General features: G+C 41.4%; 2 protein-coding genes across 2 annotated transcripts; both read right to left on the reverse strand.

The window, feature by feature from the left end:
• Nucleotides 1-4769: 4769 nt before the first annotated feature.
• LOC103699392 (disease resistance protein ADR1-like) lies at nucleotides 4770-7200 on the reverse strand. The gene is made up of 2 exons (XM_026801844.2): nucleotides 5587-7200; nucleotides 4770-5345 (listed from the first exon to the last, which is right to left on the reverse strand). Exon 1 carries the CDS (start codon nucleotides 6715-6717, stop codon nucleotides 5749-5751), a length of 969 nt encoding a protein of 322 aa, XP_026657645.2. The 5' UTR covers nucleotides 6718-7200; the 3' UTR covers nucleotides 4770-5345; nucleotides 5587-5748.
• A 1635-nt stretch (nucleotides 7201-8835) lies between these two features.
• LOC120112938 (putative disease resistance protein RGA3) lies at nucleotides 8836-9411 on the reverse strand. Its single transcript, XM_039133155.1, has one exon. It carries the CDS (start codon nucleotides 9409-9411, stop codon nucleotides 8836-8838), a length of 576 nt encoding a protein of 191 aa, XP_038989083.1.
• Between the last annotated feature and the right edge of the window lie 2517 nt (nucleotides 9412-11928).

The following is an 11928-nucleotide window of genomic DNA, read 5'->3' on the forward strand; positions in this document are numbered from 1 at the left end:
TAGTCGGTGTAGTCGGGCAGTGCTTCCTCCCTGGTAGTCCCCCCTTTCTCAGAGCTTCAGGGCTCCTTGGCCTTAGGCTCCAGGGCTTCGGCTCTCTCTCTCGTTCAAAGTTTAGGGAGTCTGTGACTTGGGGTTGCCGGCAGAGGCTTAAATAATTGTTTAGAGGATGAAACCCCCTCTGAGAGGTCCCATCCTTCCTTTCCTCCATACTCCGGGACTGGCCGCCCCCCTGTCTCCGGCGCGCCGGCATCGGCTGCCAGCAGGGGGTGAGGTAACCCTTCCCTGTCGGTCTTATCCCTTCGTTTTTTTTTTTTTAACCATTATAATAGTACTGCCCACAGTAAAATTTGGGCCCAAACCCTTAACTGGGCCTATTTCTTATTGGGCCTAGTAGGTTGTGGGCCCGGACATTACAATTTTAATTGCATTTTTTTTATTAAATTGCTTAGTTTAATAGTCTTCACAAATTCATCCTTTTAAATATTTTATTTTTAAGAAAACAACTATACCCCAATCCCTGCGGATCGATACCCGTAATCACTATCCTATCAGATACGTGCTATTGCGTGGTCTTTAAAGTTGACTATCATGCCCGATCTGAGTGAGAGCGCCTGCAGAGTCAACTAAGAGCCGAAGAACCCATCAACCGCAAGCGCTCCCGATCTAAGTGGGGGTGCCCTGAGAAGCAACTAAAGCCGAAAAAGCCTACGACCGCACGCGCACCGGTTTGAGTGGGGCCCGTAGTCCAACAAGAGCCGAAGAGGCCCAATCGACCACAGCAAAGGATGTCCAATCCCAATCAGCGCCCTGCATATGACCGCGAGTCAAGACCCCTCGACCCTCAGAAAAATATTTGAGGGCGATCCGACCTTGATTCGAGCAGCCAAGTTAAAGCCACAGAAATCTACAAAAGGCAAAAAGGCATAAAAGCCAGACGGTCTTCTATCTAAAAGGCAAAAAGGCACCAATATACCCTGCCACAGTTAATGGTGCTGAAGCATCATTCATGATAAAGGTTCTATTTTCTTTCTAGTGATCTGCCCTTATCCTTTCTAGAGATAGAGAGAGGAGAGGCTGGAGAAGATGGTTAGTGAAAGCTAAAGTAAGAAGCCTTGACCTACCCACCCCCCCCCCCCCCCCCCCCCCATTTTGTTCACTGGCTAGACTATGTTCGAAAGACATGCCGGTGAAGAAGCAACAAACATGCCAAGCGGAGATCTTTAAGGAGGCGTTAATGGTTTGACTTTTGAGCATTCCTAACAACTTTTTAGAAATAAGTTAGATACTTTCAGATTCTCCAAAGATATTAAAGTAAAGAGTATGTTGTACAAGGAACCACGTGTGGTTAAGCAGGCCCTTAATTTGGGGTCTATCTTTTAAGAAAACCAAACATTATGTATAACCCCTTCACATTTTTATTACATAAGACTTTGTAAGACATTTTTTTCGTCAATTGCATTGAATGTTAGAGAAACAAATGACCTAAATAGCCTTGTGATGACAATTATGTGTAAAGTTAGTAAGGGTGAGTCATTTATAGCTGCCCATTGCAAGTGAAAATTTTATGTAGACACCATAACCACATACAGGCTTGTACGACAATTTAAGATACAATATTGGTACGCCTGGAAAAAAGGTCGGTTTGGCATATCGATACTCGGTATTCCTCAATATCGACTCTTGGGATACTTGTACGGAATGTGCCCCCAAAATGGGTGTATGCACCGACACGGTAAACTTTGGATGTAACTGTAAATCTGTGGCAAGGTGCATAGTTGTAACTTGCAAGTGGACTGAGATTGGCCTATTTCTTACTTAAATTAGTTTGAAGAGTTAGTGGGCCTATCTAGCCCTATTTGTTCATACCAGGTGTGCAGCAAAAAACAAAAGTCGTACTGCATAGTTGCATACAAGGCCAAAATGTGTTTGATCCAATATCTAATACATCTAGTACAAGGTCATCTTATAGCTGCCCATTACAAGCGAAATTATGCATAGATACCATAACCATAACCATCCAGTCTCTTCCTAACTATTTGGAGTTGGCAACTTTATGCATAGATTCATTTTAGAAAATGTGACTATAATTGAAAATTAGACAGAACAATCATACTTGAATTTAAGCTGAGCAAGATAGAAATTGGAGGGATCATCATCAGAGCACTTGCTTGTTGTTAGGAACTAAAGGTGGAAACAGGATTAAAAAAATTCATGATCTGTATAGTTGCATTAGGACTTCTCATTTAGGGTGTTGGAAGGGTGTTACTAGAGACGCTGAGGCATCAGAACTGGCGACTTCAGATAGATTTAGATGGAGCTTCTAGTATAATCTTGACAATGTATTTGATGCCTATGGGCACTGGTTTATACTAAGATTCATTCGCCAACTGTTGGGGAATATAATTTTTGCAGGTTCTTATGACAATGTTTTAAGTCCTATTTATTATTGACTAACAGAACCAAGATTTGCAAACTTGGAAATGGACCTTGCATGCTGATATAGTGTCGATACATCTAGAATAGGAGTCGGTTTGGCGTACCCATACTTGGTATGCTCCCAATATTGAGTCTTGGTTTGTTACTTTTAGGCATGGTACTCCTGTTACGGGGTTGTATGCACCAATACGATGAACCTTTATTAGAACTATAAACTTATGGCAAGGTACATAGCTACAACTTGTAAGTGGACTGAGATTGGCCTATGTCTTGTTAAACTAGTCTGAAGAGTTATGTTGGCCTATTTAAGCTGTAACTGTTCATATCAGTCTTGGATTGAAAAATCAAAGCATAATGCATAGTTGCATACAAGACCCGAATGTATTTGATACAATATCTAATAGATTTGCTTGGTTTTGCTGTCACAGAAACTTAACTGATCCTAACAACAGAATTGTTGGCGACATGCCTGTCTTGCTTTAATATGATAATTACATGTACTCTTTGACAAAAATGGTTTGATAATTTAAAATGTACCTGGAGGATGTTAGGCAAGTTCTCTGCACATGAATTTATGTGTGGGCTTGAATGATCAGGAGCAACATAAAAATTTTTGCTCGGTCAACGTTTCATATAAAGGTCAACACTTTTTTAATATATTTATGTGGGTGTATAATTTATACACAATCTTTTGGGAAAGTCTCTATAATGAATATTTCTTTTTTGTTATATAGGAGAGTCATTTTTTCTTGTTAAGTTGCAAAGGCAAGGGTTTTTTGGTGTACAGCCATACATCATCAGCATCCTAGGACCCTTCACATTGTTCAATGACGCAGATTTGTCAGAAGTAAGCTTTTCTCATCTTCTGGAAGTTTAAACGATATATGATAGCTTTTTTATCTTCTTTTTGAGGTTATAAATGCCTATTATATATTTTTTACATCTATTCTGATATCCAACCCAAACTCCTGAGTGGCAACTCATCTGTTTGTCTCTGCATTGTCCACCTCCACTTTCCATTGTTCTATAGATATTCTTGTCTTTAATAAACATACCCTCTTGATTTTAGTTCTTGCTCTCTAAAAGAAGCAAGTACACCAGCTAAAAATGAAAATGCGAATATCTAGTTACATAGAAATCAGAAAACATAAATCGATGGTGATCATAACAATCTGTTGCTTCCTCTTGCATGGATACCTATTCTAGTATTGGTTACTGGCACTCTTGGGGTCCCATGTGCACTGCACATGCTGTGTTCTCATCTAAGAAAACCTGAGCCACCAACACAGCAGAATGTTTGTAGGTCTTCGGTCAACAATAATCTGTTATATCCGAGTTTTGGACTTCTGCTTGACAATCATTAGATCGATGATCCGATAGTTGCAATAAAAGCCAAAAAGATCTTACAGTGTCTTGGAATGCATTAAGCCCCCCAGTGTCTTCACTGCCAGAGGCAACCGACCACATTTCTTGACAATCTCCTTGCCAATGTTTACGAGATTTTGAGGCTCTTTTGCTCCCCCTTCAAATGCTCTCTTCCTAAACAATGCCCAAGAATCATCGTCAGCGAGTTTCGAGTGTACCTATTATATGAATTTTTACTGTTTTTATAAATCCGAAGAATTAGCTGGACTCGAAAATTTATCATGGAAGAGCGACTTCAGACAAAATTTTGATATCTTTATTTAGACTAAATATTAGAGTTGATACAAGATTTTGGAATATTATCGGTTTTTTAAAAGTTTTAATTTTACTATTTAATAAGAATTTGAACGTTATTATTTAAATTATTTTTGCTTCGTGATTTTGATATCATGATGAGATAGATGCCTTGCATGTTAGTGAGGAGAGTTTCTATAAGTATGCGGCGGTTGTGCGGCTTGCAATCTCGGGTCGGGGGTGTGACAATTTGAATTACATGCAACAGAGGTGTAGGCATAGAAACAACCCCTAAACGAAACAGAACAAATAACAATAACTCCTAGAGAGCAATGAAGCTATATTTTCGGAAATATATATAGGACACAAAAAGGAGAAGAATTATCATGCAATCTACACTCTAGATTTTACCTCTAGGATTCTCTATCCAGTATCTGTGCCCAAGATCAGAAACAGAGGTGCCAACAACAAGGAATTCAGCTCCTCTGTCTCTTGAAGCTTACCAATTCACTGCCCAGAAAAAAATGACAGAGTGGCAAAAATACTCTTTTAACTCCATTATTTTTCCTCCTTCCAGATGAACCAGAGAAGTGCCAAAGCTTGTGAGAAAACATCACGAGTAACATTTTCTCATAAAAGCAAAGAAGAAAAACATGCTAGTGAGAGTAGTATTCTCAATCAAATAGCTGTTGTATGATACTACTTAAAAATGGTTAGAGCACCCAAAGTGGATGTTCAAATAATTAATGAACATCTCCATCTTTCAGTTATTTTTGGTACATAAAGCAGAAGTACTGTCCAAAGTCTTCAAATACAATATTTATATATCCGATGACATGAAATAAAATAAGATTCAGAGGAAACAATCAACATAATATTACATGCCAAATGACATCTTCTGAAAGGGAATTAAGCTTATCTCTTCCTAGGGTCCCCTTAAATGCCTAACAACAGCAAAAGCAAATATATCAAGAAGATTCACGAAGCCACTTGATCATTGAATGTCTGGAAATCTTTGAAAAGTTTATCCAAGACATGGTATGTCGTTTCTTCTGCTATTGGATTTAGAATAGCAAGAAGTTCAATGCTGAAATAATCGGCAAGAAAGCTGCTTGTACCATGAACGCTCTTAATTCATCCTGAAGCTAAATTTGCTGCTCAGCTGACATAGCAAGAGAAAAATTAGATGAACAAAACTGGAGGAGCAACTTTAGTATGTATCCCTCCAGCTCCCACTTGACCTCTTCTCCCTGCAAAATACTTGCGATAATCATGAATTGGTTCATAATAGTTTCTGTGAATAGTGTAGTGTGGCTACCATCTCAGAAAGATGCCATTGATTACCTTTAGGAAATGCTTTAGTGAGGATGGACAAGCTAATCTAAAACTTGCTACTAGATTCTTTCAGCAGGAACGAGAATGCAAGGGAACATAAATAATTGTACTCACTAATTTCTATTTCATTTGAGAGAGAGAGAGATGGGATTGTACCTCGAAAGGATTGGGATGACATTAAACTGTAGAAGCAAGAAAAGGAAGGAAGGAATGTGCTGAAGTTGCTCCTCTCAGAGAATATTTCGGTACTGGGGATGCCTGAGATGAGGTCCCAATACGGTCCTCCTCTCTTACACCGTCTCTCAAGGTCGGGGCACCCTACAATCTCCAGACACTTAAGGCCGGGGAGTCGTCGTTGCAACCTTCTGGGAGTGATGAAAGCAGAGGGCAATTGCTAATACACAAATCCTGAAGGGCAGTGAGGCCCTGCATCCCTTCTGGCAGAGATAACAATTTGCTGCAATTGATGATCTGCATCCCTTTGAGTGCAGCGAGTTGTCTCAGCCCTTGTGGGAAAGATTCCAAGCCAGGAAGGCCTCTGATAGACATCATCTTGAGTGCGGTTAGGTGCCCCAAATCTACTGGCAGAGAAGTCAAGCTTGGGCAAAACCAAATACGGACACTCTCAAGAGCAGTGGCATGTCGCAGGCCTTCCGTCAAGGAATTTATTTTGGGGCAGTTGGTGACAAGCAGTGATCTGAGGGAAGCAGGCAACTTGGGCAATTCCAGCAGACCATCACATTGATAAATATTCAGCACTTCCAGGTTTGGAAGGAGCTCTCCATCCCCTGATGATGACGAGGATAATGGCAAACGTAAGGGGCCAACCAACTTGTTGCAACCATAGATAACCATATTCTTCAGTGAGTTCAAGCCACGGAACTCCGCCTCCGGCCAGTAGACCAGATCATCACAATGATAAATCATCAAAGATAGGAGAGAAGTAAGGTTCTTCCAAAACGCCAAAGGATGTGGTGGTGAAAAAATCCAATTGCAGGATTCAATGCCCAAAGAATGCAGGGATGTGCTCAGCCCTCTTGTCTCCTCTTCCTCATCCAGCAGCGGTGTCAGATCCTCGGATGCCGTAATAACTAAATTTTCAAGAGATCTAAAATATCTGAAAGTCATTTTTTTCTGAACAAAAGGAGGCGACTCTGTACCATTGCTCGTTTTATTGACACCAATGCTAAAGGAAGAGAGTGTCGTCAGATTACAGATCAAGCCCAACTGCTTATTAGTTCCTTTCATTTTTAAACTTTTGAGAGATGGTAGCTCTGGCATGGTCATCAAATTTGGGCAATGAATGATCTCAAGCTTAGCAAGGTGAGGGAAAACCAACGTGACCTCTGCAGTTTCTTCAAACTCTGACCACTTCTCCAAGCTCTACATCGTATGCAACACTAGCCTTTTCAGTGAGGGGAATGCTCGCACTGTGCCATTACTTGCATTGTCGTAGATGGTGCTGCTGCAGATGTGCTTGACACTATCCATCTTCATCATGTAGAGAAATTTAAGAAAAGGTAGCTGCCACAAAGGCGGGAGATGTTGGCATCCTGTGCAGACTCCCAGATGAATTTCAACTACATTTTGCAGCAATAGAGAATCCATCATCCACGTTGGAAAGCTGCCACCCCCGTAGCGCCATACTGTCAGCTGCTTTAACTCACCATGAGGTCTAAGGGCTTCCAATACCTCTTCAGTGTTTTCTGCTGCAAAACATCTTCTTCGAAACATTTATGGGCACTTTCGCATAGCAGTATGGGATTCCACTGAATCTATCCCAGCATAATATTATGAGCAAGGTTATGTTTGGAACTAAGATTAGCTTCTTTAGCATCTGCTGCATCCCTCAATTCCTCAGTTATACAATCTAGAAGGCCACCGAGATTTAAGCTATTCAACTCACCTATACGCCTTCCAGCATCATTGCCTACGATGTATTTGGTCAATGTTCGCAGGCTGCTCAACAGGCCCGATACTGCTGGCAGCTGCTTCAGATTAGGACATCTATCAATGTAGAGATGCTCAGGCTACTCATATTCTCATGTCTTTGGGCAGATTACGTAGATTCCAGCAGTCAGAGAGTTTTTAAAGTCTGTAGGTTGACCAGCATGCTGACGCGCTTCAGGTATTGCTCTTTATAGAAGTACCAGAGAGGTCGAGGTATCTCAGATGTTCCAAATATGCAATTGCAATAGGCAGTTGTCTGATAGTAGTATTATGTAGATCCAATGCTCTCAGGACTTCGGCTTTGACGAATCCGCAGTCACTGTAATACTATGATGGCATCCCTTTATCGAGACAGAAGAGTGCGAATATTTGGATAATTTTTCAGGGTCCTATGAATGTTCAAATGACAATCTCAGACGTACACAAATGACGGGTTTTCTGAGATATATCTTCCCACCCGTCTGGGTCCAGTATGCTAAGGCATTCCTTCCGCATAATGGATCGTGCCAGATCGTGCATGAGGTCATGCATCTTGCATGTTGTTATATAATAAAGTTCATGGCTGTCTCTGCGATCTCCCGCGTATCCCCCTCCTTCCAAAAAAAGCTTTTCCTGATATCCTGAAAGAAAGATCTCCAAGCCAACTCATTAAAAATCTCATGCCCTTTGTCCTCCAACTCCTTTCTTCCATCGGATGGAATGAATCCGTTGGCCATCCATAGTTGAATCAACAGATCCTTTTCCATCTCGTAATCCTGCGGGAATATGGCACAAAAAGCAAAGCACTGTTTTAAATGGGAAGGCAAATCACTGTAGCTCACCTTAGTGCTGGTAAGATCCCATGTTGGCCGACCTGCAGATCCCAAATCTCGCTATCCTCACGGACAACCACTCCCTTTCCTGGCTCTTGGAATGCATTATCCCCCAGTGTCTTCACTGCCAGAGGCAACCCACCACATTTCTTGACATCTCCTTGCCGATGCTTACGAGATTTTGAGGCTCTTCTGCTCCCCCTGCAAATGCTTTCTTCCTAAACAATGCCCAAGAATCATCTTCAGTCAAATACGGTAGGCGATAAGTGTCGAGGGTACCCATTATCGACGATGCCTGCTCACTTCGTGTAGTCACAACAATCCTACTCCCTTCTCCACCAGTTTTGTAGTAAAGTTTTTAGCCCATCCCACTTTGCCGGATCCTCGTTCCAAATGTCATCTAATACAAGCAAGTACCTCTTCCCACTTACAACTTCTTGAAGGCGGCGTTGTAACGATTCCATCTCTGATAGCTCGCACGCAACCCCTGTGGCTGAAGCTATTATTGCTTTAGCAAGTTTTGCAACATCGAACTCATCCGACACACAGACCATATGAGCAGCGGCTGGAAATGTTTCCTCCACCCTCTGATCTTTGTAAATCAATTGGGCCAGTGTGGTCTTACCCAAACCCCCAATCCCAACTATGGAAGGACTGCAACATTCTGGTTGTTATCATGATCAAGTAACAACTTCACTATTTTTTCTTTATCTTCCTCCCTACCAATGACCTCTGACTCATCAACATAGGAGTGGGTTTGTGGCCTGTCCCTGTTTTGGGGTTGGGTTTTGACGGTGAAACCAAATTTATTTCCCTCGTCCACTAGTTTCTCTATTTTTTCAACAATAGCATGCAACTCTCGCCCCATCTTAAGGCGAAACCAAACTGGATTGCCAAGAGAAAAGAAGCTGCGCACCTTTTTTATCATATCGATCTGAATCTCTGCCTTCCGCCGCATTGCTTCCACATTGAACTCATCCAGTATGTCGTCTGCTTCGTAGGCTGCATCCTTCAGTGCTGCCAACCAGCTCTTCACACCCGCTTCCTTGACTTGCCGCTCCTCTGCATCTCCAAGTCTGTCCCGGATTGCCGACAGCATTCTTTCGAGCTTTTCTAGCTTCCCATGGATGCCCCACATCGCTCCAAATTGTTGGAGAACATGGTCGGCTGCCTTCTCCATCACCACCTGTAGGAAGGCTGAGAGAAGAACCTCGGCCATTACTCCAGGCTGCAAAGAGTCTCTCCGAATGATTTGGGAAGAAGAGTTGACGAATGGCAAAGAACGTGACCCAGTGGAAATGCTCTCCCTCTTTCCGCTAGATCTGTAGGTGCTCTGGAAGCTTTTCTTGTTTGTGCTTTTTCCTTCCCTGCTTGTTTAATCAACCGCTTTGCATGTAGTACCAGTATTACAGCCACCCATTATTTCAGTCTTATCTTACCAAACTACATTGCTATCACATATGTTAGAAAAGATAATCGAAAGATGTTTGGCTGAGAGATTTGATGGGAACCGAAATAGATGGCTCTTATTTTTATTATTTCGTTGGAGAAAATTTTATTTTTATTCCTGTTTTAAGAAGAAATAAAAATATCTTAATTTTTCAAAATATATCTTAGATTGTTTGATATTCAATTTAATTTTTTTTTCTATTTTGATTTCAATGATGAACTAAATATATTATTTTAAATTTTATTTTTAGTTTATTTTTATTTTAATTCTAGTTTTATTTTGATTGCGAATCAAATGAATCTTTGGAAGTGGCAGCGGGCCCACCGTTGGATTTCCTTATCATCCAACAAGGAAAGGAAAACTCCTTAACAAGCCCTACTGCTAGGGTGTTAAAGATGGAGTTTTCAAAAAGAAAAACAAGGTGAAAGATGTTTCTATCAAAGAAAAAAGAAAAAGTCCTTACGAAATTTCTGCGAAACTTTCTTTGGCGCTGTCATGATAGCTTCTCTCTCTAAAATTCCGACCTACGCGTCGATCGCAACAATAATTTTGCGAAAGGGACCGCAATTCTCACGTGCCTTACATGTGAGGCAAACTTTGTCTGTACACTTCTAAGTGATCCACATCGGCAATGACAGTAATGATGCTCGGGCAGTTATCTTCACTATGGCTAATAAATTGAGGTATGGAGATCTGTCTGGTTTGCCAACAATGGGTTGTCATACTGTTGCTTCTTGTTTTTTCTTTTCTGGGTTTTTTTTACTTTTATCTGATTGTGAAGATGAGCAACTTGAAGAGAAGAGAGATTTAATAATCAAGAAGGTTGAAAGACATTCACATCTATCGCAAGAGCCGCTTAGTAAAATTATTTTATATTTAGATGTTTCTCCTTGGTTTTTTCATAAATGTCCATGCTTGGAACTATGATATTGATAGCTCTTGTTTCTGAAAGCATTTATGTTGAATTAACCTCCCTACGAGAAAAATGGTTTGTTGATGGGGTAATTATAAATTTTAATGTGTAATAACCAACAGTCCCTGATGGGATGTAAGAATGAGAGGATAGGCAGCCTGCTGGAGGCTTGAGGCCTAAAGAAAGAAGTGTATAAATATTTAAGAAACAAGAGTAAAAATATTTAAGATTGAGGCCTCAATAGTTCATTAGCAATATATTGGCAAGCAACGTAGGTATTATGATGATCTCTCACCTCTTCTTCTTCTTCCTTTCTTCTTTATTCTTTTTTTTCTTCTTTCTTCTTTCCTAACTAAACAGAAGAGAAAGGGGTGGCTGGTGGTTGTGACTACAATGATCTGGCAAGGTGGCAGTCGGTGGTGGTGACGGTCGGCAGCGGTGGCCGGCCGACGAGAAAATCCAAGAAAAATACCTGAAAAATAGATGAATCAGATCTTTCCTTGATTTTCGGCCATTGGCCACTCATCGGTAGCCACGACTCCATCATGGAAGAGAGTAGAGAGGCCGTGGGACTCAACCGGAGATCCGGTGCCAAGTAGTGGTTGTGCTGGTGGCCGGAAAGAGGAAGAAAAACTTGAACAAAATAGAGGAGAAACAGGGTCTTCTTTTGTCAGTCTATTTCTGGCCGATTTCTCGGTCGGCAGTCGCGGTTCCTAGTCATGGGAATAAGAGGAAGGAAAGGAGAAGAAGTCTAGAGCCTTACTTCGATTCCGGCGACGTACGACAGCCCCGTTTTCCAGCGAGCACAGTGACTAGATGTCGTGACTTTGAAGGGAGAAAGAGAGTGAGATGGCCATGGCACTCCATAGTGGCGGGGTTATTGATATTTTGAAGAGGTTGCAGAACACCACTATTTAAACTGATAACACCCAATGGCTGTTACGGTGGACACCTTGATTGGGAAGCAGGTTACAGGACCCAAGAGACGGGAGGCTACACCATGAGAAGTTTGGAAACACATGTTTGTAGGGGTTTAGGTGCATGCAGCATGATGCTATGTGGGGAACTTTGTACGTATTCTTTATTTAATGCTTGTGAAATTTTTAAGGCAATGTGAGCGTTCATGTTCCTCGAGCGACATGGATATTGGGTCTGCATTACCATTCACAATTTTTTGGGATGATCTCTCTGTGAGTTCAACTGGACAGAAAATGCAGTATTCTCAAATGTTTATTGGATTCACCATCAACAGCCTCCAAGCGATTGGTTCTTTACTTCTTTAAGCCGCAACCACAATTTGGATCACGAGAATTTCTGGTACAAGCAGTAGGGTCCTATTGATCTACTACCATAAACAATCGCTTTGCATCAGA

The sequence above is a fragment of the Phoenix dactylifera genome, chromosome 13 (genome assembly GCF_009389715.1).
Source record: "Phoenix dactylifera cultivar Barhee BC4 chromosome 13, palm_55x_up_171113_PBpolish2nd_filt_p, whole genome shotgun sequence".
NCBI classification, from domain to species: domain Eukaryota; kingdom Viridiplantae; phylum Streptophyta; class Magnoliopsida; order Arecales; family Arecaceae; genus Phoenix; species Phoenix dactylifera.